This window comes from Epinephelus lanceolatus, chromosome 5 (genome assembly GCF_041903045.1).
Source record: "Epinephelus lanceolatus isolate andai-2023 chromosome 5, ASM4190304v1, whole genome shotgun sequence".
Classification (NCBI taxonomy): domain Eukaryota; kingdom Metazoa; phylum Chordata; class Actinopteri; order Perciformes; family Serranidae; genus Epinephelus; species Epinephelus lanceolatus.
In genome coordinates, this window is record NC_135738.1 from 38,840,509 (window position 1) to 38,858,113 (window position 17,605).

Consider the following 17,605-nt stretch of genomic DNA (forward strand, 5'->3'; position numbering starts at 1 on the left):
GTAAGCCCGTGTGGGCTGGGCACTTTAATGTGCATGACACTGAAATAAACAAATCAATCAAACAATCAATGTACTGTTTTATATTACAGTGAGCATTTTTAGGTTTAAAAGGTGTATTATTTGGACACTGTAGAGGATGAAAAATCTCAATATTGCGAATCCTGGTGACATAAGATCTAAATGCAAACGTTCAATCAACATGTTCAAATAGTCAGTGAAAAACTTTTCACTTTTGAACCTTTTCTAAATGTCTTTTTACCAGTGACCAGAAAAGTTTTTTTCTTTTTTTCCTAAATGTCATTTCAACATAAAAAGTTTGCTAGGTTAAATGTAAATAAAAAAATCTATGCAGCATATTTTTTGTAGCCAGCATCTGCTTACATCTGCTCCATCTGTGAAGACATATTTAGATCAAAACAACACAGAAAATGCAGTTTAAGATCAAAAATTATTTTATTATGGAATATTTCACATCATATTATATGATTAGAAATAGCCCAATTAGCTGAAATGCTTTACTCAGCTGCCTCTTTTCCCTGTAAAGGAGAAGAAGAGAAAGGGGAAGAAGAGGAAAATTAATACACACAGTTCATACACACACACACACACACACACACACTTATTATACTCTGTAAAGGATTTGTGTCTGTTGTTTATTTTATGAAGCTTAAGGCAAATATTGTAAGTATTTTCAGTCATGATGAGAGTATTGCATGACCTAAATTTAATTTTCATTTAGCTGAAATTTGTATGTATTTACCTTGCCAGAGTCACGACTCTTCGCTCTCAACTTGTTGACCTGGGACTCCGCAATATCAGCACGCTCCTCAGCCTCTTCCAGCTTATGCTGGATTTTCCTGCACTTGGACAGATGGACGTTGGCCTGCTCCTTCTGAAAAACCATAGAGATTGACATTGTTTTAATGTCCACAAAGACCAGCAGTCTACTTTGTGTAAAATAAACCTGCCACAGTATCAAGTTTTTGAGTGTTGAAAATGTATATTTTGTCCTTACCGCCTCCTCAGCCTGCCTCTTGTAGGCCTTCACCTTGAGCTGCAACTTATCAACCAGATCTTGCAGCCTGGAGATGTTTTTCTTGTCCTCTTCAGTCTGTTAAAGGCAAAAATAGAAAGTAACTGTATATGTTGACTTGATTTTAGAGAGTCGGCTGTGTTAAATTGATTTCTATATTAAATATCAAAGTGACTGTACCTGATAGGTGAGCTCCTTTACTCTCCTCTCATATTTGCGGACACCCTTAACAGCATCTGCTTCACGTCTCTGCTCAGCCTCCACCTCTGCCTCCAGCTCACGTACCTTCAGAAAACAAGATAATGAGTATCCATCTTCTCTTCAAAACTCATGTTTCAGCTGTGAAAAGTGCTATCCTGACTTTCTTACCCTTGACTCAAGTTTCTGGAGCTGCTTCTTTCCACCCTTCATGGCCAGGTTCTCAGCCTCATCCAGGCAGTGCTGCAGGTCCTTAACAGTGACCTCCAGGTTCTTCTTCATCCTCTCCAGGTGAGCACTGGTATCCTGCTCCTTCTTCAGCTCCTCAGCCATCATAGCAGCCTAGAGAATACAACATAAAACAATAATTAGAAATGTTGTGAAAAAAATACATTGGCTTATGAACAAATGAAGTTTAAACCTACATCAGTGATGGCCTTCTTGGCCTTCTCCTCTGCATTCCTTGCTTCCTGAACAGTGTCATCCACTTCTCCCTGGACCTGGACCAGGTCAGCCTCAAGCTTCTTCTTGGTGTTCACAAGGCTTGTGTTCTAAAAAAAAATGTAGGCACTTGAGTCATCACATGCCTGATTTTCAGGTTATTTTAAATCTCACTAGCTTTTTAAATTATTGAATAAATGACTGGGTTTGTTCATCTGAGAGTGCAAAAGTCCAACACACTCACTGGCGTCCACCAGCTCCTGTTCAGCAACTTTGCGACTTCTCTCTGTCTGTTCCAGAGCAGCTCTGAGTTCCTCAATTTCAGCCAACATGAGACCGTTCCTACGATCCACCATAGCAGCTTGTTCCTTGAAGTCCTCCTGGGCTCTGACAGCATCATCAAGGTGCAGTTGCGCATCCTAGTGGAAAAATATCAGGAAAATATTCACATACATGTTTCCGTCACTGACCACAGTCTGTGCAACAGCTCTGTGTCTTACAGTACCTTCAGCTGCGCCTGAACATTTCTCAGTTGCTTCTGGGACTCAGCAGCCTGGCGATTGGCGTGGCTGAGCTGAATCTCCATCTCATTCAGGTCTCCTTCCATCTTCTTCTTGACTCTCAGGGCATCATTCCTGCTCCTGACCTCAGAATCCAGAGTGCTCTGCATGGAGTCAATCACCCTCTGGCTGTTCCTCTTGATCTGCTCCATCTCCTCATCTTTCTCTGCCAGCTTCCTGTCCACCTCACCCTTAATCTGGTTGAGCTCCAGCTGGACACGCAGGATCTTAGACTCCTCGTGTTCCAGAGTTCCCTGATAATATCAAAGAACTAAACGTCCATCTCTGCCTTCAAACCTTTAATAATATATTTGTCGCTGATTTAGAATGTTTTTCAGATCTCGTAAAAAAAAGTACCTCAGCCTCTTCAAGAGCTGTCTGGATTTCAGTCTTCTCTGTCTCCACCTGCTTCTTGGACTTCTCCAGCTCATGAATGCTCTTGCCAGTCTCACCAATCTGTTCAGTCAGATCTGAGATCTCCTCTGCAGATAGATACAAGTGTAAATTGTCAAGCCTTAAAATGTAGAATATAAAGACTTTATTCCAAAACATGTTGAGTACAGTGTAACTGTTAGATAATGTAGAACTCACATTGCAGGTTCTTGTTTTCACGCTTCATGGTCTCCAGCTGATCCAGAGCTTCCTCATAGGAGTTCTTCATCTTGAACAGCTCAGTGCTGAGAGAACGAGCCTTGTTCTGTGCACCCTCAAGCTCTGCCTGACCCTCCTCGTACTTCTGTTTCCACTCAGCCAACACCTGAATAACACAATTAATGCAGTTCAGATTGTTACACAGCAATATAAAGACAAATGAAAGTATCTTTTTTCATTGTTTGTATGGCTGAGCCATATAAAGTAAACAATGCTACCTTGTCAAAGTTCCTCTGCTTCTTGTCCAGGTTGGCAGCCAGCCCACTGGCCCTCTCCACATCAATCATGAGGTCCTCCACCTCACTCTGGAGCCTCTGTTTGGTCTTCTCAAGAGAGGCACACTTTGAGTTCACTGCCTCAATCTGCTCCGCTGATTGCAGGCCATGGGCGAGAGCATTCTTGGCCTGGTGTAAAAAATATTATTTAATATACAAAATTCCTTAATCTCAAACATATATACCAATACACACTTCCTGAACAGTTTCCTACCTTAACCTCCTCCTCAATCTGTCTCTTCAGCTCCTCAATCTGCTGTGTGAAGGCCTGTTTGCCTCTGGTCAGCTGGGAGACAAGTGCTTCTTTCTCCTCGATTTGACGGCTGAACTCACCTTGTGTAAGAGATGCCATGATACCATTAGTTTGTGTTATGTTTCTCAATGACACACAAAAGATCATTCACTGATAACTTGTAGATACCATTTTCTGTCAGGAGACGTGCTTTCTGTGCACTTGTGTCATTGATTTGACGGACGTTTTCATCATACTTGGTCTTCAGTTCACTTAGTTGGTCCTCAAGAGTGCGGCACATTTTTTCAAGATTTCCCTGATGAGGAAAAGAGAGATGAGATCAGTGATCAGATTTTACTTTGGCTATAATATTGATTACCTTATTTACTGTACTAATTTGGGTATTAAAATAGCATGCAATGCATTGCACACTTTTGTTTTTGCAACATTCTCCATGTTGCTGGAGAGGTCATCAATCTCCATCTTGTATTCACTCTTTTCCTTCTCAAGCTTCTGCTTAACACGCTGGAGGTTGTCGATCTGCTCTCCCAGCTCAGCAACGTTGTCAGCCTGCTTCTTGTGAAGAGCAGAAGCAGGGGCTTCATGCTGCAGAGTGGACTCCTCAAGGTCACGACGGAGCTCCTGGAACTCAGCTTCACGCTTCTTGTTCATCTCAATCTGAGCAGCAGTAGCACCACTGGCCTCTTCCAGCCTCTCGCTGATCTCCTCAAGTTCCCTGGAGAGGTCAGCTCTCTGCTTCTCAACCTTGGCACGAGCAGCACGCTCAGCCTCAATCTCCTCCTCCAGTTCCTTAATACGGGCCTGTTGAATGTAGGTGTAATGTCTTTCAGTAAACTGTCGCTTTTACTACACAACATAGGAAATGTAAACTATGCAGTGATGTTTTTTGTAGCACAATATGTCACCTGAAGCTCCTTAATCTTCTTCTGGAGCTGAGCACCCATTGACTGCTCATCTTCAATCTTGCTCAGGAGTTGACTGATTTCAAAGTCCTTCCTGTGAAAATAGTAGATAGAATAGACAGAGTTCATGTATTTGAATATAATTTTTGTACAAGAATCATTGTTGGACTAAGTAAAAGAATACATATACTTTTTGATTTTCTCATCAGACTGCTGCTTGTCATTCTCAAGATCCATGATGGATTCCTGGGCCAATTTCAGATCACCCTCAAGCTTCCTCTTGGCTCTCTCAAGGTCCATACGCAGCTTCTTCTCTTGCTCCAGAGAACCCTCAAGCTGAGAAATATAATGAGTTTTTAATCATCACATTCAAGAAGAATCTTGTCTTTCCACTCTGAGCAACTTTGTGCACTTACATCATCCACTTGCTGCTCAAGCTTGGTCTTGGCCTTGGTCAGAGTGTTGACTTTGTCTTCCTCAGCCTGCAGGTCATCAAGAGTCTGCTGGTGAGCCCCCTGCAGGGCCCTCTTTTCCTTGGTCAGCTTAGCAATGCTCTCATCCTGAGAGGCCATCTCCTCGGTCAGGTTCTTCACCTAAGTATGCGAGAAAGATTTTGTCAATAAATGGTAATCATCATAATCTTACCTGATTTGCTGGACAGAATATTATTTAGGAACCTTGTTCTCAGTGGCATGTTTCTCCTTCTCCACTTTGGCCAAGGTAAGCTCCAGGTCATCAATATCCTTCTTGAGCTCAGAGCATTCATCCTCCAGTTTTCTCTTCTTGGCAGTGAGCTCAGCATTGATTTCCTCTTCATCCTCCAGTCTCTCATTTGTCTCTTTGAGTTTGGCCTCCAGCTGAATCTTACTCTTGATAAGTCCCTCACATGTCTCCTCAGCATCTGACAGATTCTCTGATTCCTAGTTAATTTCATGAAAAAAACATGTTAGCACATTGACAGTGAAAATCCTGGAAAAGCACAACTTTCTGTTGATGTGTAGCCTCCTTACAGATGCTACTTGCAGCTGCAGATCATTCTTCTCCTGCAGAAGGGACACCATCTTCTCCTCCAGTTCCTTCTTCTTTGCCAGGGCAGCAGCCAAGTCATTTGTCATTTTATCATAGTACTCCTTCATATTTTGCAGCTCCTTCTCAGTTTCAGCACTCTTCAGCAGAGGCTTGATCTTGTAGTACACCTTCATCCATGGCCAGTGTTTCACATTCATGAATGAGTGGATATTGTATTGAACGGTGTAGATGGCTTCCCTACAGAGAAAAAGTTGCTGTTATGGACAATGTTGTTCAGGATTTTTCACACCATCATTTAGAATGATCTGTTTTCAACATGCCTCCTCTCCATCATCTTCACAAACTCCTTTCTCATGACGTAACCACGGCATAAAGCCTGAGTCATGGTGACCAGAGTTGCCAGTTTTTCATCTCTCATCTCCTCAAGGACACCCAGCAGACCAGCCTTGAAGAAAACCTGGACTGAGGCAGCAGCCTCAGCAAAGAAGCCCAGACAGTTCTCTCCCCAGCCACCTTCATCAGCTCTTCTGAGGGAACCCCGAGGCTATCCCAGGCTAGCCGGGCGATGTAATCCCTCCAGCGTGTCCTGGGGCGGCCCAGAGGTTTCCTTCCGGTTGGACATGCCCAAAACACCTCCCAAGGGAGGTGTCTGGGAGGCATCCTTACCAGATGCCTGAACCACCTCAACTGGCTCCTCTCGATGTGGAGGAGCAGCGGTTCTACTCCGAGTCCCTCCCGGATGTCCGAGCTCCTCATCCTATTTCTAAGGCTGAGCCCAGCCACCCTGCAGAGGAAACTCATTTCGACAGCTTGTACTCACGATCTTGTTCTTTCGGTCACTACCCAGAGCTCGTGACCATAGTTGAGGGTTGGAACATAGATCGACCGGTAAATTGAGAGCTTTGCTTTCAGGCTAAGCTCCCTTTTCACCACAACGGACCAGTTAAGCGCCCGCATCACTGCTGGAGGTGCTGATTCTCATCCCAGCCGCTTCACACTCGGCTGCGAAGCGTCCCAGCGAGAGCTAAGGGTCACTGTTTGATGGAGCTAGGAGGACCACGTCATCCGCAAAGAGCAGGGACGAGATCCTCCCGTCCCCGAACCCGACACCCTCCACCACTCGGCTGCGCCTAGAAATTCTGTCCATGACAGTTATGAACAGAACCGGTGACAAAGGGCAGCCCTGGCAGAGTCCAACCCTCACCGGGAACAGGTCCGACTTACTGCCAGCCACGCGAACCAGACTCATGCTCCTTCGGTACAGGGACTGGATGGCCCTTAGCAGAGGGCCACCAACCCCATACTCCCGGAGCACCCCCCACAGGATGCCCCTGGGGACACGGTCGTAAGCCTTCTCCAAATCCACAAAACACATGTGGACTGGTTGGGCGAACTCCCATGCCCCCTCCAGCACCCTGGCAAGGGTAAAGAGCTACGGTTCCGTGTCCGGGATGAAAACCACATTGCTCCTCCTCAATCCGAGGTTCAACTATCGACCGGACCCTCTTCTCCAGCACCCTGGCGTAGACCTTACCGGGTAGGCTGAGGAGTGTGATCCCCCTGTAGTTGCAACACACCCTCTGGTCCCCTTTCTTGAAGATGAGGACCAGCACCCCGGTCTGCCACTCCAGAGGCACTGCCCCCGATGTCCACGCAATGTTGCAGAGGCGTGTCAGTCAGGACAGCCCTACAATATCCAGAGCCTTGAGATATCCAGGGCGAATCTCGTCCACCCCCAGGGCTCCGCTGCCACGTAGTTCCTTCACTACCTCAGCGAATTCTGCCCCAGAAATTGGACGACCCACCCCCGAGACCCCCGGCTCTGCTTCCTCACTGGAATACGTGTTCCTTCCACCGCCCAACAATGTCCCCAGTTGACGTCAGCAGCTCCCCGCCCCTACTGTAAACAGTGTGAGCAAGTTGCCGCTTTCCCCCCTGAGGCGCTGGACAGTTTGCCAGAACCTCTTTGGAGCCGATTGATAGTCTTTCTCCATGGCCTCACCAAACTCCTCCCACGCCCGAGTTTTTGCCTCCGCAACTGCCGCTACTGCGCTCCACTTGGCCCGCCGGTACCTGTCATCTGCTTCTGGAGACCCACAGACCAACCATGCCCTGTAGGCCTCCTTCTTCAGCCTGACGGCTCCCCTCACCTCTGGTGTCCACCAGCGGGTTCGGGGGTTACCGCCGCGACTGGCCCCCGTGGCCTTGCGGCCACAGCTCGCAACAGCCGCCTTGACAATGGCAGAGCGGAACAAGGCCCATTCGGACCCTCCGCCCTCGGGACGCGGTCGAAGCTCTCCCGGAGGTGGGAGTTGAAGATCATCTTGACTGGTTCTTCTGCCAGGCGTGTCTCAGCAGACCCTCATTGCTCGGTTGGGCCTGCCAGGTCTGCACGGCGTCCTCCCCTGCCACCTGATCCAACTCATCACCAGGTGGTGATCAGTTGACAGCTCTGCTCCACTCTTCACCCAAGTGTCTAGAACATATGGTCGCAGGTCCAATGATACGACTACAAAGTCAATCATTGAGCTGCAATCTAGGCTCTCCTGGTTCCACGTGCACCGATGAACATCCTTAGGCTCGAATATGGTGTTAGTTATGGCCAAACTGCGACCTGCACAGAAGACCAATAACTGCACACCACTCGGGTTCAGATCGTGCAGGCCGTTCCTCCCAGTCACGCCCCTCCAGGTCCTGCTGTCATTGCCCACGTGAGCATTGAAGTCCCCCAGCAGAACAATGGAGTCCCCGGTCGGGGCACTGTCTAGCACCCGTCCCAGGGACTCCAAAAAGGGTGGGTACTCTGAACTGTTGTTCGGTGCATAAGCACAGACAACAGTCAGGACCCATTCCCCGACCCGAAGGCGCAGGGACGCAACCCTTTCGTCCACTGGGGTGAACCCCAGCGTACAGGCAGAGAGTCTGGGGGCTATCAGAAAGCCCACCCTGGCCCTCCGCCTCTCACCCGGAGCAACTCCAGCAAAGGAGAGAGTCCAACCCCTCTCAAGGACTTGGGTTCTAGAGCTGGAACTATGTGTCGAGGTGAGGCCGACTATATCTAGCCTGTAGCACTCAACCTCTTCCACAAGCTCTGGCTCCTTCCCTGAAGGAGCAGGGGGATACCCGGCCCGGAGGGTTACCAGGGCCTGGGGCTGGGGCCCGTGGATGCCTGGTGGCTGGGCCTTCGCCCATGGGGTCCGGCCGGGCCCAGCCCGAACTGGCTACATGGGCTCGTCCCCCTGCAGGCCCACCACCCGCAGAGGGATACAGAAGGGTTTGGTGTAGTGTGGATCGGGCAGCAGACCAAGGCGGGGGCCTTGGTGGTCTGATCCTCGGCTACGGAAGTTGGCTCTCGGGACATAAAATATTGTTAACAAAAATACCCTCTAACACACTGGACTGAACAACTTTATTCTTCTTCTTTTTTTAAAAAAAAGGATTGAAAAGTGCTTACTTTAGTGTGGCTGAATTTATATTCATCATGATTAACATCAATTGACCCAAGCAGCTTCTCTGAAGCCTTCTTGTTGTCAATGAACTGGCCCTCAGGGATCACACTGGCATTCAGCACTTTGTACCTTTTATGAGAGAGTTAATAGTCAGTGTGAGCATTTTCTTTTAATAATCTGCATCAAAACAATGTTGAAATATTCACTGATACGTCTGCTTGAAGTCACCATAGAGGATTCTGCTGGGGAAACCTTTTCTGCAGATTCTGATACCCTCCAGCACACCATTACACCTGAGCTGATGGATGACCAGGAAGTTCTCCATCAAGCCTGAAAAACAGAAATTTCTTGATGAACTTTTTTGATGAAATAATCTCCTTGTTACATCAACGACACCAACAAAACTAAACCAGTTCTCAATGACTCTATTGAGATTATGTTCTCTATGTACCTGGAGTCTTTGACTCATTGGGAATCAGGCAGCGCACAAAGTGAGGATGGGTGCTCCTCAAGTTAGTCATCAGCTTGCCCAAGTTCTCCTGTAGATCCAAAATGATCAGTCTTATCACGAGTGAGTTTTCATACAAACTGAGATATATGAAATGCATTTGCAGAGTTAAACCTTACTCTAAACTGTGAAGACACAGTTTGCATAGAACCACCCTTCTTCTTGCTTCCCTTCTTGCCACCACCAGTCTCTGTTGATAATTTACAGTACACATATTTTGTTAGAATGTGATGTCAAATGTACATGAACACATGCTTGTTATTGAAAAATATACAGTATGTTTGACCTTGAGATGGGTTTTAGTTTACTGTAGTTACTATCATACCTTCAACGACAGGAGGATACAGGACAGGCAGCAGTTTCACTGAGGATTTCTGGTACAGCTGCACAACGGAATCATTCAGTGGGTCCTTGTTCTTGTCCAGCCAGCCAATGATATTGTAGTCCACAGTACCAGCATAGTGCACCAGAGAGAAGTGGGCCTCAGCCTTGCCCTTGGCGGGCTTTGGCTTTTCAAATGCTTTGTTTTTGCCAAGATGCTGGTCATACAGCTTGTTCTTGAAGGATGTGTCTGTGGCCTTGGGGAACATGCACTCCTCTTCAAGGATGGAGAAGATGCCCATAGGCTTGAAAAAACATAGGAAAAAGTATGTCATTAAGTGACACTTAAGTCAAATCGAGAACAACTACATATAATCACAAAATCAAGTGATTACCTTTTCAATCAGCTCAATGCAGACAGCCAAATCCATGCCAAAGTCAATGAACTCCCAGATAATACCCTCCTTCTTGTACTCCTCTTGCTCCAGGACAAACATGTGGTGATTGAAAAACTGTTGCAGTTTCTCATTGGTGAAGTTGATGCACAGCTGCTCCAAGGTGTTGAACTGTGAGGGGAAAAATAATCAACATAGTCTCTTGCAGGTAATAAGAATGATTCCGTCATGAAAATTTTTGGCTGCTGAATTTTTGGAAATGAAGCTCACATCAAAGATTTCAAAGCCAGCAATATCCAGGACACCAATGAAGTACTGTCTGGCTTGTTTGGTATCCAGTGTCTGGTTGATACGGATGACCATCCACAAGAACATTCTCTCATAGATAGACTTGGCCAGGGCACTCACTGAGTTATTCACCTGAATAAAAACAAGGATGTCATTTCATGAAGTCCATCAACCCTTTGTAAAATGTTAGATTACTGGTAATTCAAACTTCTCCTAATGAGACAAATCACACAACAGATCCAAAATAGAAAATACAGCTAAGATGGATCTTGACTTAATTTGCATCATGCATTTAGCATGCAATGTATAAAACACATCAAGAGTAGTATTACAATGAACTCTTCCACTACATTTCTTCTTTCAAATGAACTATTTTTACATTACATGACATAATTTCACTACAACCAACAAAAATAATCTGTTTTAAATAGTAGGATATTGGATGTTGATAATTCATGTTTACCTGAGGTACAGTCTGTCCCTTGGTGACAAATTCATTTCTGACCTTTACTCTTGGATAGCACAGAGCCTTCAGCATGTCAGCTGAGTTCAGACCCAGTAAGTAAGCCTCTGAAAAAAGTTCAGTGATTTCCATCATAAACCAGTGTGATTAAAAACTTTATTACAGCCTGCTCCTCACGTTGCTTCTGCTTGAACTTCATGTTACCATGGTGGAGCACAGCACCAGTCATCTTGTAGATACTTGACTTCTCTTCACCGGCGAAGCTCAGGATATCGATAGCATTCTAAATTCAAAAGAGGTGTCCACACAAAATATAATAACCTAAGTAATTGCATCTGAAGAAGCACTTTTGATGATGCATTTAATGCACAAAATATATTTAAACATTTTGAAGTGGGGATCACTCACATTAGTGGCTTCTAGCTCAACTTTGTCATCAATGCTGGCCACAGTGATCTGACCCTGGCTACACATGGGAAAGTCATAGGGGTTGGTTGTGATGAGTACCAACTCTGGAAATCAGAATGGGGTGAAAGGTAAATAGATTTATGTTTCTTTGAAAGTTGTAATATGGTTACATGTTGTGCAGAATCTCAGTTTGCTTACCAATCAGCTCAGGCTTGTGGTTGGTCATCATCTGGTAGAAGATGTGGTAGCCTCTTTCATCAGGAAGCTGGAATGTCACTCTAGACTTCTCCAGCAGATCTACAAATATTGTTCATAAGTCACAGCCTGGTCAATTCTGAATTCCAGTCGTTCATATGAGTGTTATTACTTACATGTCTCAATATCAGCTAGCCAGTTTGCCAGTTGTGCCAAAATGGATTCTGATGAATTTACCCTGTTTGGAAGAAAGGAATTTTTAATGTCCCATGACAGTGACAATCTGTAACAAGACCTGTCTTGTGTAGAAATCGCTCCATACTTACAAAACGAGAGGAGTTGTCATTCCTCACAGTTTTGGCGTTACCGTAGGCCTCCAGCAGGGGACTGGCTGCAATAATCTGATCCTCCAGTGACCCCTATAATCCAGGTTTAAACTTGCTATCAGAAAATGACTTTATTTCCCCCCTGGAAATATATGTTGTATTGAAAGATAATTGAGTTGTGATCATTATACAGTAACACACCTTTGACATGTCCCTCTTTTTGTCTCCACCTCCAACTGAGATTGTTGCAAAGTACTGGATGACACGCTTGGTGTTCACAGTCTTTCCAGCACCATATTGGCAGCAGCAGGGAGTACGGCAGGGAGTACGGCGTCTTGCACAGTCCGTAGACTTTGTTTAATCTTAACGATTTTAACTGCCCTTACACAATTACGAAACAGTCCAACCCCAAAAGTACCTGTTGGAGAAAGTATGGAAAACTTTCCAAACTTTTACATCCAGGAAGATCTCCCAGGAGTGAAACATCTCGGGTATGGACATGCGGTGATTTATGACACACTGGGGCGGCACTCGCTGCGTCCACTAACACGGAGAGGAAGGGAAGATTTTCATGTAATTATCTCCTTGTGCCTGCTTCTGTCCAGCGACATCCACCCACATCTAGGTCCAGGATCTGTCAGCATCGGGATGACTGTTGCGCCTTTGACACATGATAGCTGGACTAGTAGGCCAGCTAACAACATCCAGCGGCAACTAGCCTGGCCGCTAACAACCAGCCAAGCTAGCACCCTGCTAGCTTGGCTTCACCTACCTCCACCAGTGTTCCAGCGGCTGTGTCTCCCTGTCGTCGGTCCCGACGGCATGAAGCCTGATGGCAGTAATCCGATGTCGGGTGAGATACCGGCGGCGCTCCAGACCTCAAAGACGGCGCGTCGCGACAGGACCCCGGGAACCAGTGACATCGCTCCCCAGCGATGCTACCCGACCCCGGCCATCAGCGGTGCCGCGCTGACGGCACAACGCCTAGCAGCACACCGGTTACCACCACCACCGTCGGCTCGCTGCCTGATGACGGTCATCCGTCTGGACGGACATCGGCTGTGCTCCAGGCAGTCTCCACCCTGGGATGTAGTAGCGGGTCTCAGGACAACAACGGCGCTCTCCTGCAAGACCATCCGACCCCGGCTATCAGCGGTGCCGCGTTGACGGCACAACAACGCCCAGCAGCTCATAGTCGGTTGTCACCCCGGTCCTCCACAGAGGTAAAAACTAGAAACTCAGTTTTTAAAAAAACACCGTTCCACCGAATTTTTTCAGACATTTAATCAGGCCAAAATAGTGTGGGACCCACGGCGCAAAGTTAGAGGACTGTTCTGTGGACATTTAAATATCAGAAGCATGGTTAACAAACACGAACAGCTAGAACATCTACTGGTTAATTCAGACATTGACTGCTTGGTACTGACAGAGACTTGGCTTAAACGCACGCCTCCAGAAGCTCTGGTTAACATGCCAGACTACAATGTTTTTAGAAAGGACAGGGTTAAAGGAAAGGGTGGGGGCGTTCTGTTGTACATTAAAAACACCTTGCAATGCAAACAGATTGAATGGCCAGAGGAAGTTGAGCTAGAATGTGTTGGGGTGTAGGTTACATTATCAACTGAGATGTCCTTTGTTTTGATCTGTCTGTACCGCCATCCAACTGCAAAGGTAGATTTCTATGTTCAGTTAAAATCTCTGTTTAATGCCTGTGACTTTAACAAGGAAGTTATTGTTTTTGGAGATCTAAATATTAATTGGGATGATAAAAAGGGTAGGATAAACCTTAAACAGATCACAGATCAATATAACCTCTCACAGCTTGTGCAACAGCCCACTAGAATTACTAACCACTCTAAAACCAGAATAGATCTGCTTTTCATGAATAAATCTTAGAGAATTAACAAAACTTGCAATTATCTGACCAGCCTATCAGACCACAATATAATTTTCTTTTCAAGAAAACTAACTAAACAATGTCATGGTAACTCTCTCAACTGTCCCTCCTGCGAAAAGTCAGAATGATTAAGAATACTTAAGACTGAAATAAAAAATGTAGAAATTGTCCTGAGTGAGATAAATTGGTCTGAGCACCTCATATGTGAACGGGTGGATGACAATTGTAACATCTTTATGTCAGTGATTCAAAAAACAATGAATGGTTTTATTAAAAACATTAAACAGAAACTGAAGAAAAGAAACCACCTTCCCTGGCTGAATAGTACAATATGGTCACTGATGAAACAGCGGGATCATGCACTTAAGATAGCCCTTAAGACGAAATCAACACAAAATAGACATAAGTTCACCTCACTAAGGAATAAAGTGACTAAAGAAATCAGAACAGCAAAGGCAAACTTTTTTATTAATGTCATAATCAATGCCAGAGGCAATGCTAAGGAGATTTGGACAAACATAAAGAGACTAACAGGAAATGATAATATAAATAAGAACATTAGAGAGTTGCAAATAAATGGAAAACTAACTCATGATTCAAATGAGATTGCAACAGCCCTAAACATATACTATATTGACTCTGTGAAAGATTTGGCCACTAACTCCTGTCCACAAATCCAACTTACAATGCCTCTGAATACCGCTACTCCGGTTTTTAATATGAATGAAGTGTCTCAGTTAGATGTAAATAGAGTTATCTGTGGGTTGAAGAACTCAAAAGCCAAGGATGCATTTTATATGGACACAATGTTTCTCAAAACTCATAAACAATCGCTCATTGCTCCAATCACCAGCATCATTAACAAATCTATAATTGAAGGTAAATTTCCAAACTCATGGAAATCTGCAGTTATTACTCCAATCTTTAAATCAGGAGACCTTGCAACAATCAGTAACTACAGACCGATAAGCATTCTCCCTACAGTTTCCAAAGTAGCTGAAAAACTGGTGGCAGAGCAGTTCATTAAACATTTGAATAATAGTCCATACAACTTAAACCCAATGCAGTTTGGCTTCAGAAAAAACCATTCTACTGAGACGGCAATTTGTTTCTTTGTGGAAAATTTAAAGTCTAAAATCGATAGCGGTGGTGTTATAAGAGCTGTTTTACTTGACTAGAAGAAGGCGTTTGATACTGTGAATCATCAAATTTTATTAACTAAGCTGTCTTATTTTAATTTGTCGGTAAATACATTGCAATGGATAGAATCATATATTGTGCAGAGGAAACACTGTGTTAGAGTACACAATACTACATCTGAAACTTCTGATAATACTCTTGGTGTACCTCAAGGTTCGGTTTTGGGACCATTGTTGTTCAGTCTGTACATTAATGATCTGCCAAATAGCTGTCCGTCAAACGTAACGTTCCAGATGTATGCTGATGATGCTGTTGTGTATGTGCATGCAAAAACTAAATGCCAAGCTGCACAAGATCTATCAGCTGCTATGTCCAAAGTGTCAAACTGGTTGAATCTTTCTCATCTGCATCTTAATGTGTCAAAAACTGTTTGTATGTCTTTTTTCTAAGAAGGCAAATGCTGACATAACTCCCGACGTGTATGTAAATGGAACAAAGCTTGAAGTTGTACAGGAATTTAAATATCTAGGAATTATCATTGATTCACAGCTATGTTTTAAACAACAAGTAAAAAAAACTGTGAATAGAATAAAATACAACCTGTCGAATTTTAGATACATTCGAAATAACTTAACTCTTGACTCTGCAAAATTATATCTAAATGCAATGATCATGCCACATATTACCTACTGTATAACAACTTGGGCATCGGCATGCAAGTCCACATTAAAGCCTGTCGAAATTGCATACAAGCAAGCTCTAAAAGTCTTAGACAAAAAACCCAACACACACCATCATTGTAACATCTTAAAGAAACATGAATTGCTGAGTTGGGAAAATATAATAAATTATGCAGATGCTTCCTTAGTGTACAAGATTCTCCATGGACTCGCTCCACCTCCACTAAAAGAATTTATAAAGACAAACTTAAATCGATCGACTAGATCAGGATCTAGAGGTGACTGTCTGGTCCCATTCAGAAAAAGTGCTTTTGGGCAGTCAGTTTTTTCATATCGCACGTCACACCTATGGAACACAAACCTCCTCAGTGTCCAGGACTTTGACAGTGACTTTGCCACCATCTTTCTTGAGGATTGTTGCCTTCAGGTACAGCTCCTTGGCATCGGCCACGTAGCAGGCACTCTTGGCATCAAAAGGTTTGCTCTGAGCCTCAATTCTCTCCTTTTCTGGCTTCCGGAGGTAAATGGCAGCCTTGCCATAGATGGCCATCTCTGCGTCTGTACTCATGGTGGCGGCTGATGTCTGGTCGATAATTACAATGGAATTGCCATCATTAACTAATGCTTTTAAGTCTCTGGGCTCTAGTTTCCCAGCACAGCGCAGGGTGGTGCAGGGTGGCGGACCCCACGCAGAGCTAGTTTCGAGCAGCGCAACCCGAGGCGCACTCAGTTTGGTAGTTTGGCAGACCGAGGTGCGCTGAGATGGGTGTGGCGGCCCAGCAGGGGGAGGTGTCGACAGATCCAGCTTGGCGCAGTGACAGTTTCGTGCCAAAAGGCTTCGCCGAAGGTGCGCTTAAAGCTCGCCAACTGAAACCACGTCTACTGTCAGCGCAGGGGGAGCGCAGCCGGTGTAAGCCGAAGTTTGGCTGACCGGCGGACAGTGCGCACACGTCACCAAAACCTCACAGGCAGGTTTCCAGAATATCAGGCACATTAATGATGCAAGAAATACCCAAAAAAACCACTATTCAATGCAACTATCTGCAATCAGCACTTAAATGTATCTCTATATCGACTGTCCCATCACATCTGATGTCAGATCAAAGGGGATTGGCACCGTTTGGCACGTTTGGCACACGTAATGGAAACCCAACCTGATTTGATTAACACAGCTGCAAACTAATGAGTTCACATCCCTCTCAGCCAACCACAAACAGCCACAGCATCAGATAAGGAGTATATATTCAGCATCTGTCATCTTAGAAAAGACAAAAGAAAATAAACCAAGTGAGAAAGCGAGAGAGAAAGAGAGAGCGCGCGCGCACGAGAGAAATGCAACATTGATTTACAATTGTGGTGACCTCCTCCCAGGCTACCTTTGCCCAAACATCAGTTTCCTCCTGGGAGAAGTTTGGCCGTCTGACGCTGCTGCTTTCTTCTGCCATGGCGAATTGAGTAAACTCTCATTACGCCTTTGGGTGGCGCATTTAAGGGCGAGGAGAGGGGCTCATTTGATTGGTGTGATGTGAATGGGCTGTGTAAAACCCACTCCACGCCTTCTCTCCTCCCTCTTTCCGACTTGCGCCAGTAGGAGGGACGGAGGTGGGATAGAGGAGTAGCTGCGCCAGGCGCACGGTGTGCCAAACTTGCAAAATCTCCCTGGGCACACCCAGTTGGCGAAGTGCAGGTGCGCTGTGCCCCCGCCTCGCCCGGTCTGCAAAACTAGAGCCCCATGTGATTAAACAGCACATGAACTTAAATGTCTGCTGAATGATTAATATATCCAAACTCAAACATGTCTGTGTTTCCTTGCAGGTGGTCTTCAACTTCATTCAAAGTCCTTTTCAGACTCCGTTAGTGAGAATAAACTAACTAATACTAATATTGTTTTGTTTTGTTAAAAAAGTCTGCGTGAAGAACTGTGGACACTGATTGAAAGAACAATATTTCCAGAGCCGCAGACTGGGAGATCCAGCCTTCTGCTCCTCTGCTCCTCGACTGTGGAACACCCTCCCAGAACACCTGAGGGTTCCACAGTCAATTGAAAAAAAAAGGGCCTTAAAACGTACCTTTTTAATAAATCTTTTACTCTGTAATTTTTGCTCGTGTTACTTTGATAACTGCTTTTAACTCTTGTTTTAACTTATTTTTTTCTTTTCTTGCTGTTGTAGCACTTTGAGATTTTTCATTAAA

At 45.0% G+C, this 17,605-nt stretch overlaps 1 protein-coding gene and 1 pseudogene across 2 annotated transcripts; one reads left to right on the forward strand and one right to left on the reverse strand.

Annotated features, from left to right (window-relative positions):
- Window positions 1–500: 500 nt before the first annotated feature.
- LOC117262529 (myosin heavy chain, fast skeletal muscle-like) lies at window positions 501–11,920 on the reverse strand (annotated as a pseudogene). The gene is made up of 34 exons (XR_013491644.1): window positions 11,897–11,920; window positions 11,696–11,788; window positions 11,546–11,607; window positions 11,373–11,471; window positions 11,175–11,278; window positions 10,906–11,049; window positions 10,767–10,871; window positions 10,286–10,435; window positions 10,016–10,186; window positions 9,625–9,925; window positions 9,419–9,489; window positions 9,243–9,330; window positions 9,004–9,121; window positions 8,797–8,920; window positions 5,663–5,799; window positions 5,324–5,579; window positions 4,991–5,233; window positions 4,730–4,906; window positions 4,504–4,649; window positions 4,317–4,407; window positions 3,823–4,212; window positions 3,580–3,706; window positions 3,373–3,491; window positions 3,102–3,287; window positions 2,824–2,989; window positions 2,590–2,714; window positions 2,178–2,486; window positions 1,890–2,091; window positions 1,657–1,784; window positions 1,403–1,573; window positions 1,214–1,318; window positions 1,016–1,111; window positions 761–892; window positions 501–536 (listed from the first exon to the last, which is right to left on the reverse strand). The product of XR_013491644.1 is annotated as a myosin heavy chain, fast skeletal muscle-like (transcript).
- A 563-nt stretch (window positions 11,921–12,483) lies between these two features.
- On the forward strand, window positions 12,484–17,529 carry LOC144463522 (uncharacterized). Its single transcript, XM_078168205.1, has 2 exons — window positions 12,484–12,918; window positions 17,228–17,529. The coding sequence occupies exons 1-2, from the start codon at window positions 12,631–12,633 to the stop codon at window positions 17,282–17,284; spliced, it is 345 nt and encodes a 114-aa protein (XP_078024331.1). The 5' UTR covers window positions 12,484–12,630; the 3' UTR covers window positions 17,285–17,529.
- The last annotated feature ends 76 nt before the right edge of the window (window positions 17,530–17,605 follow it).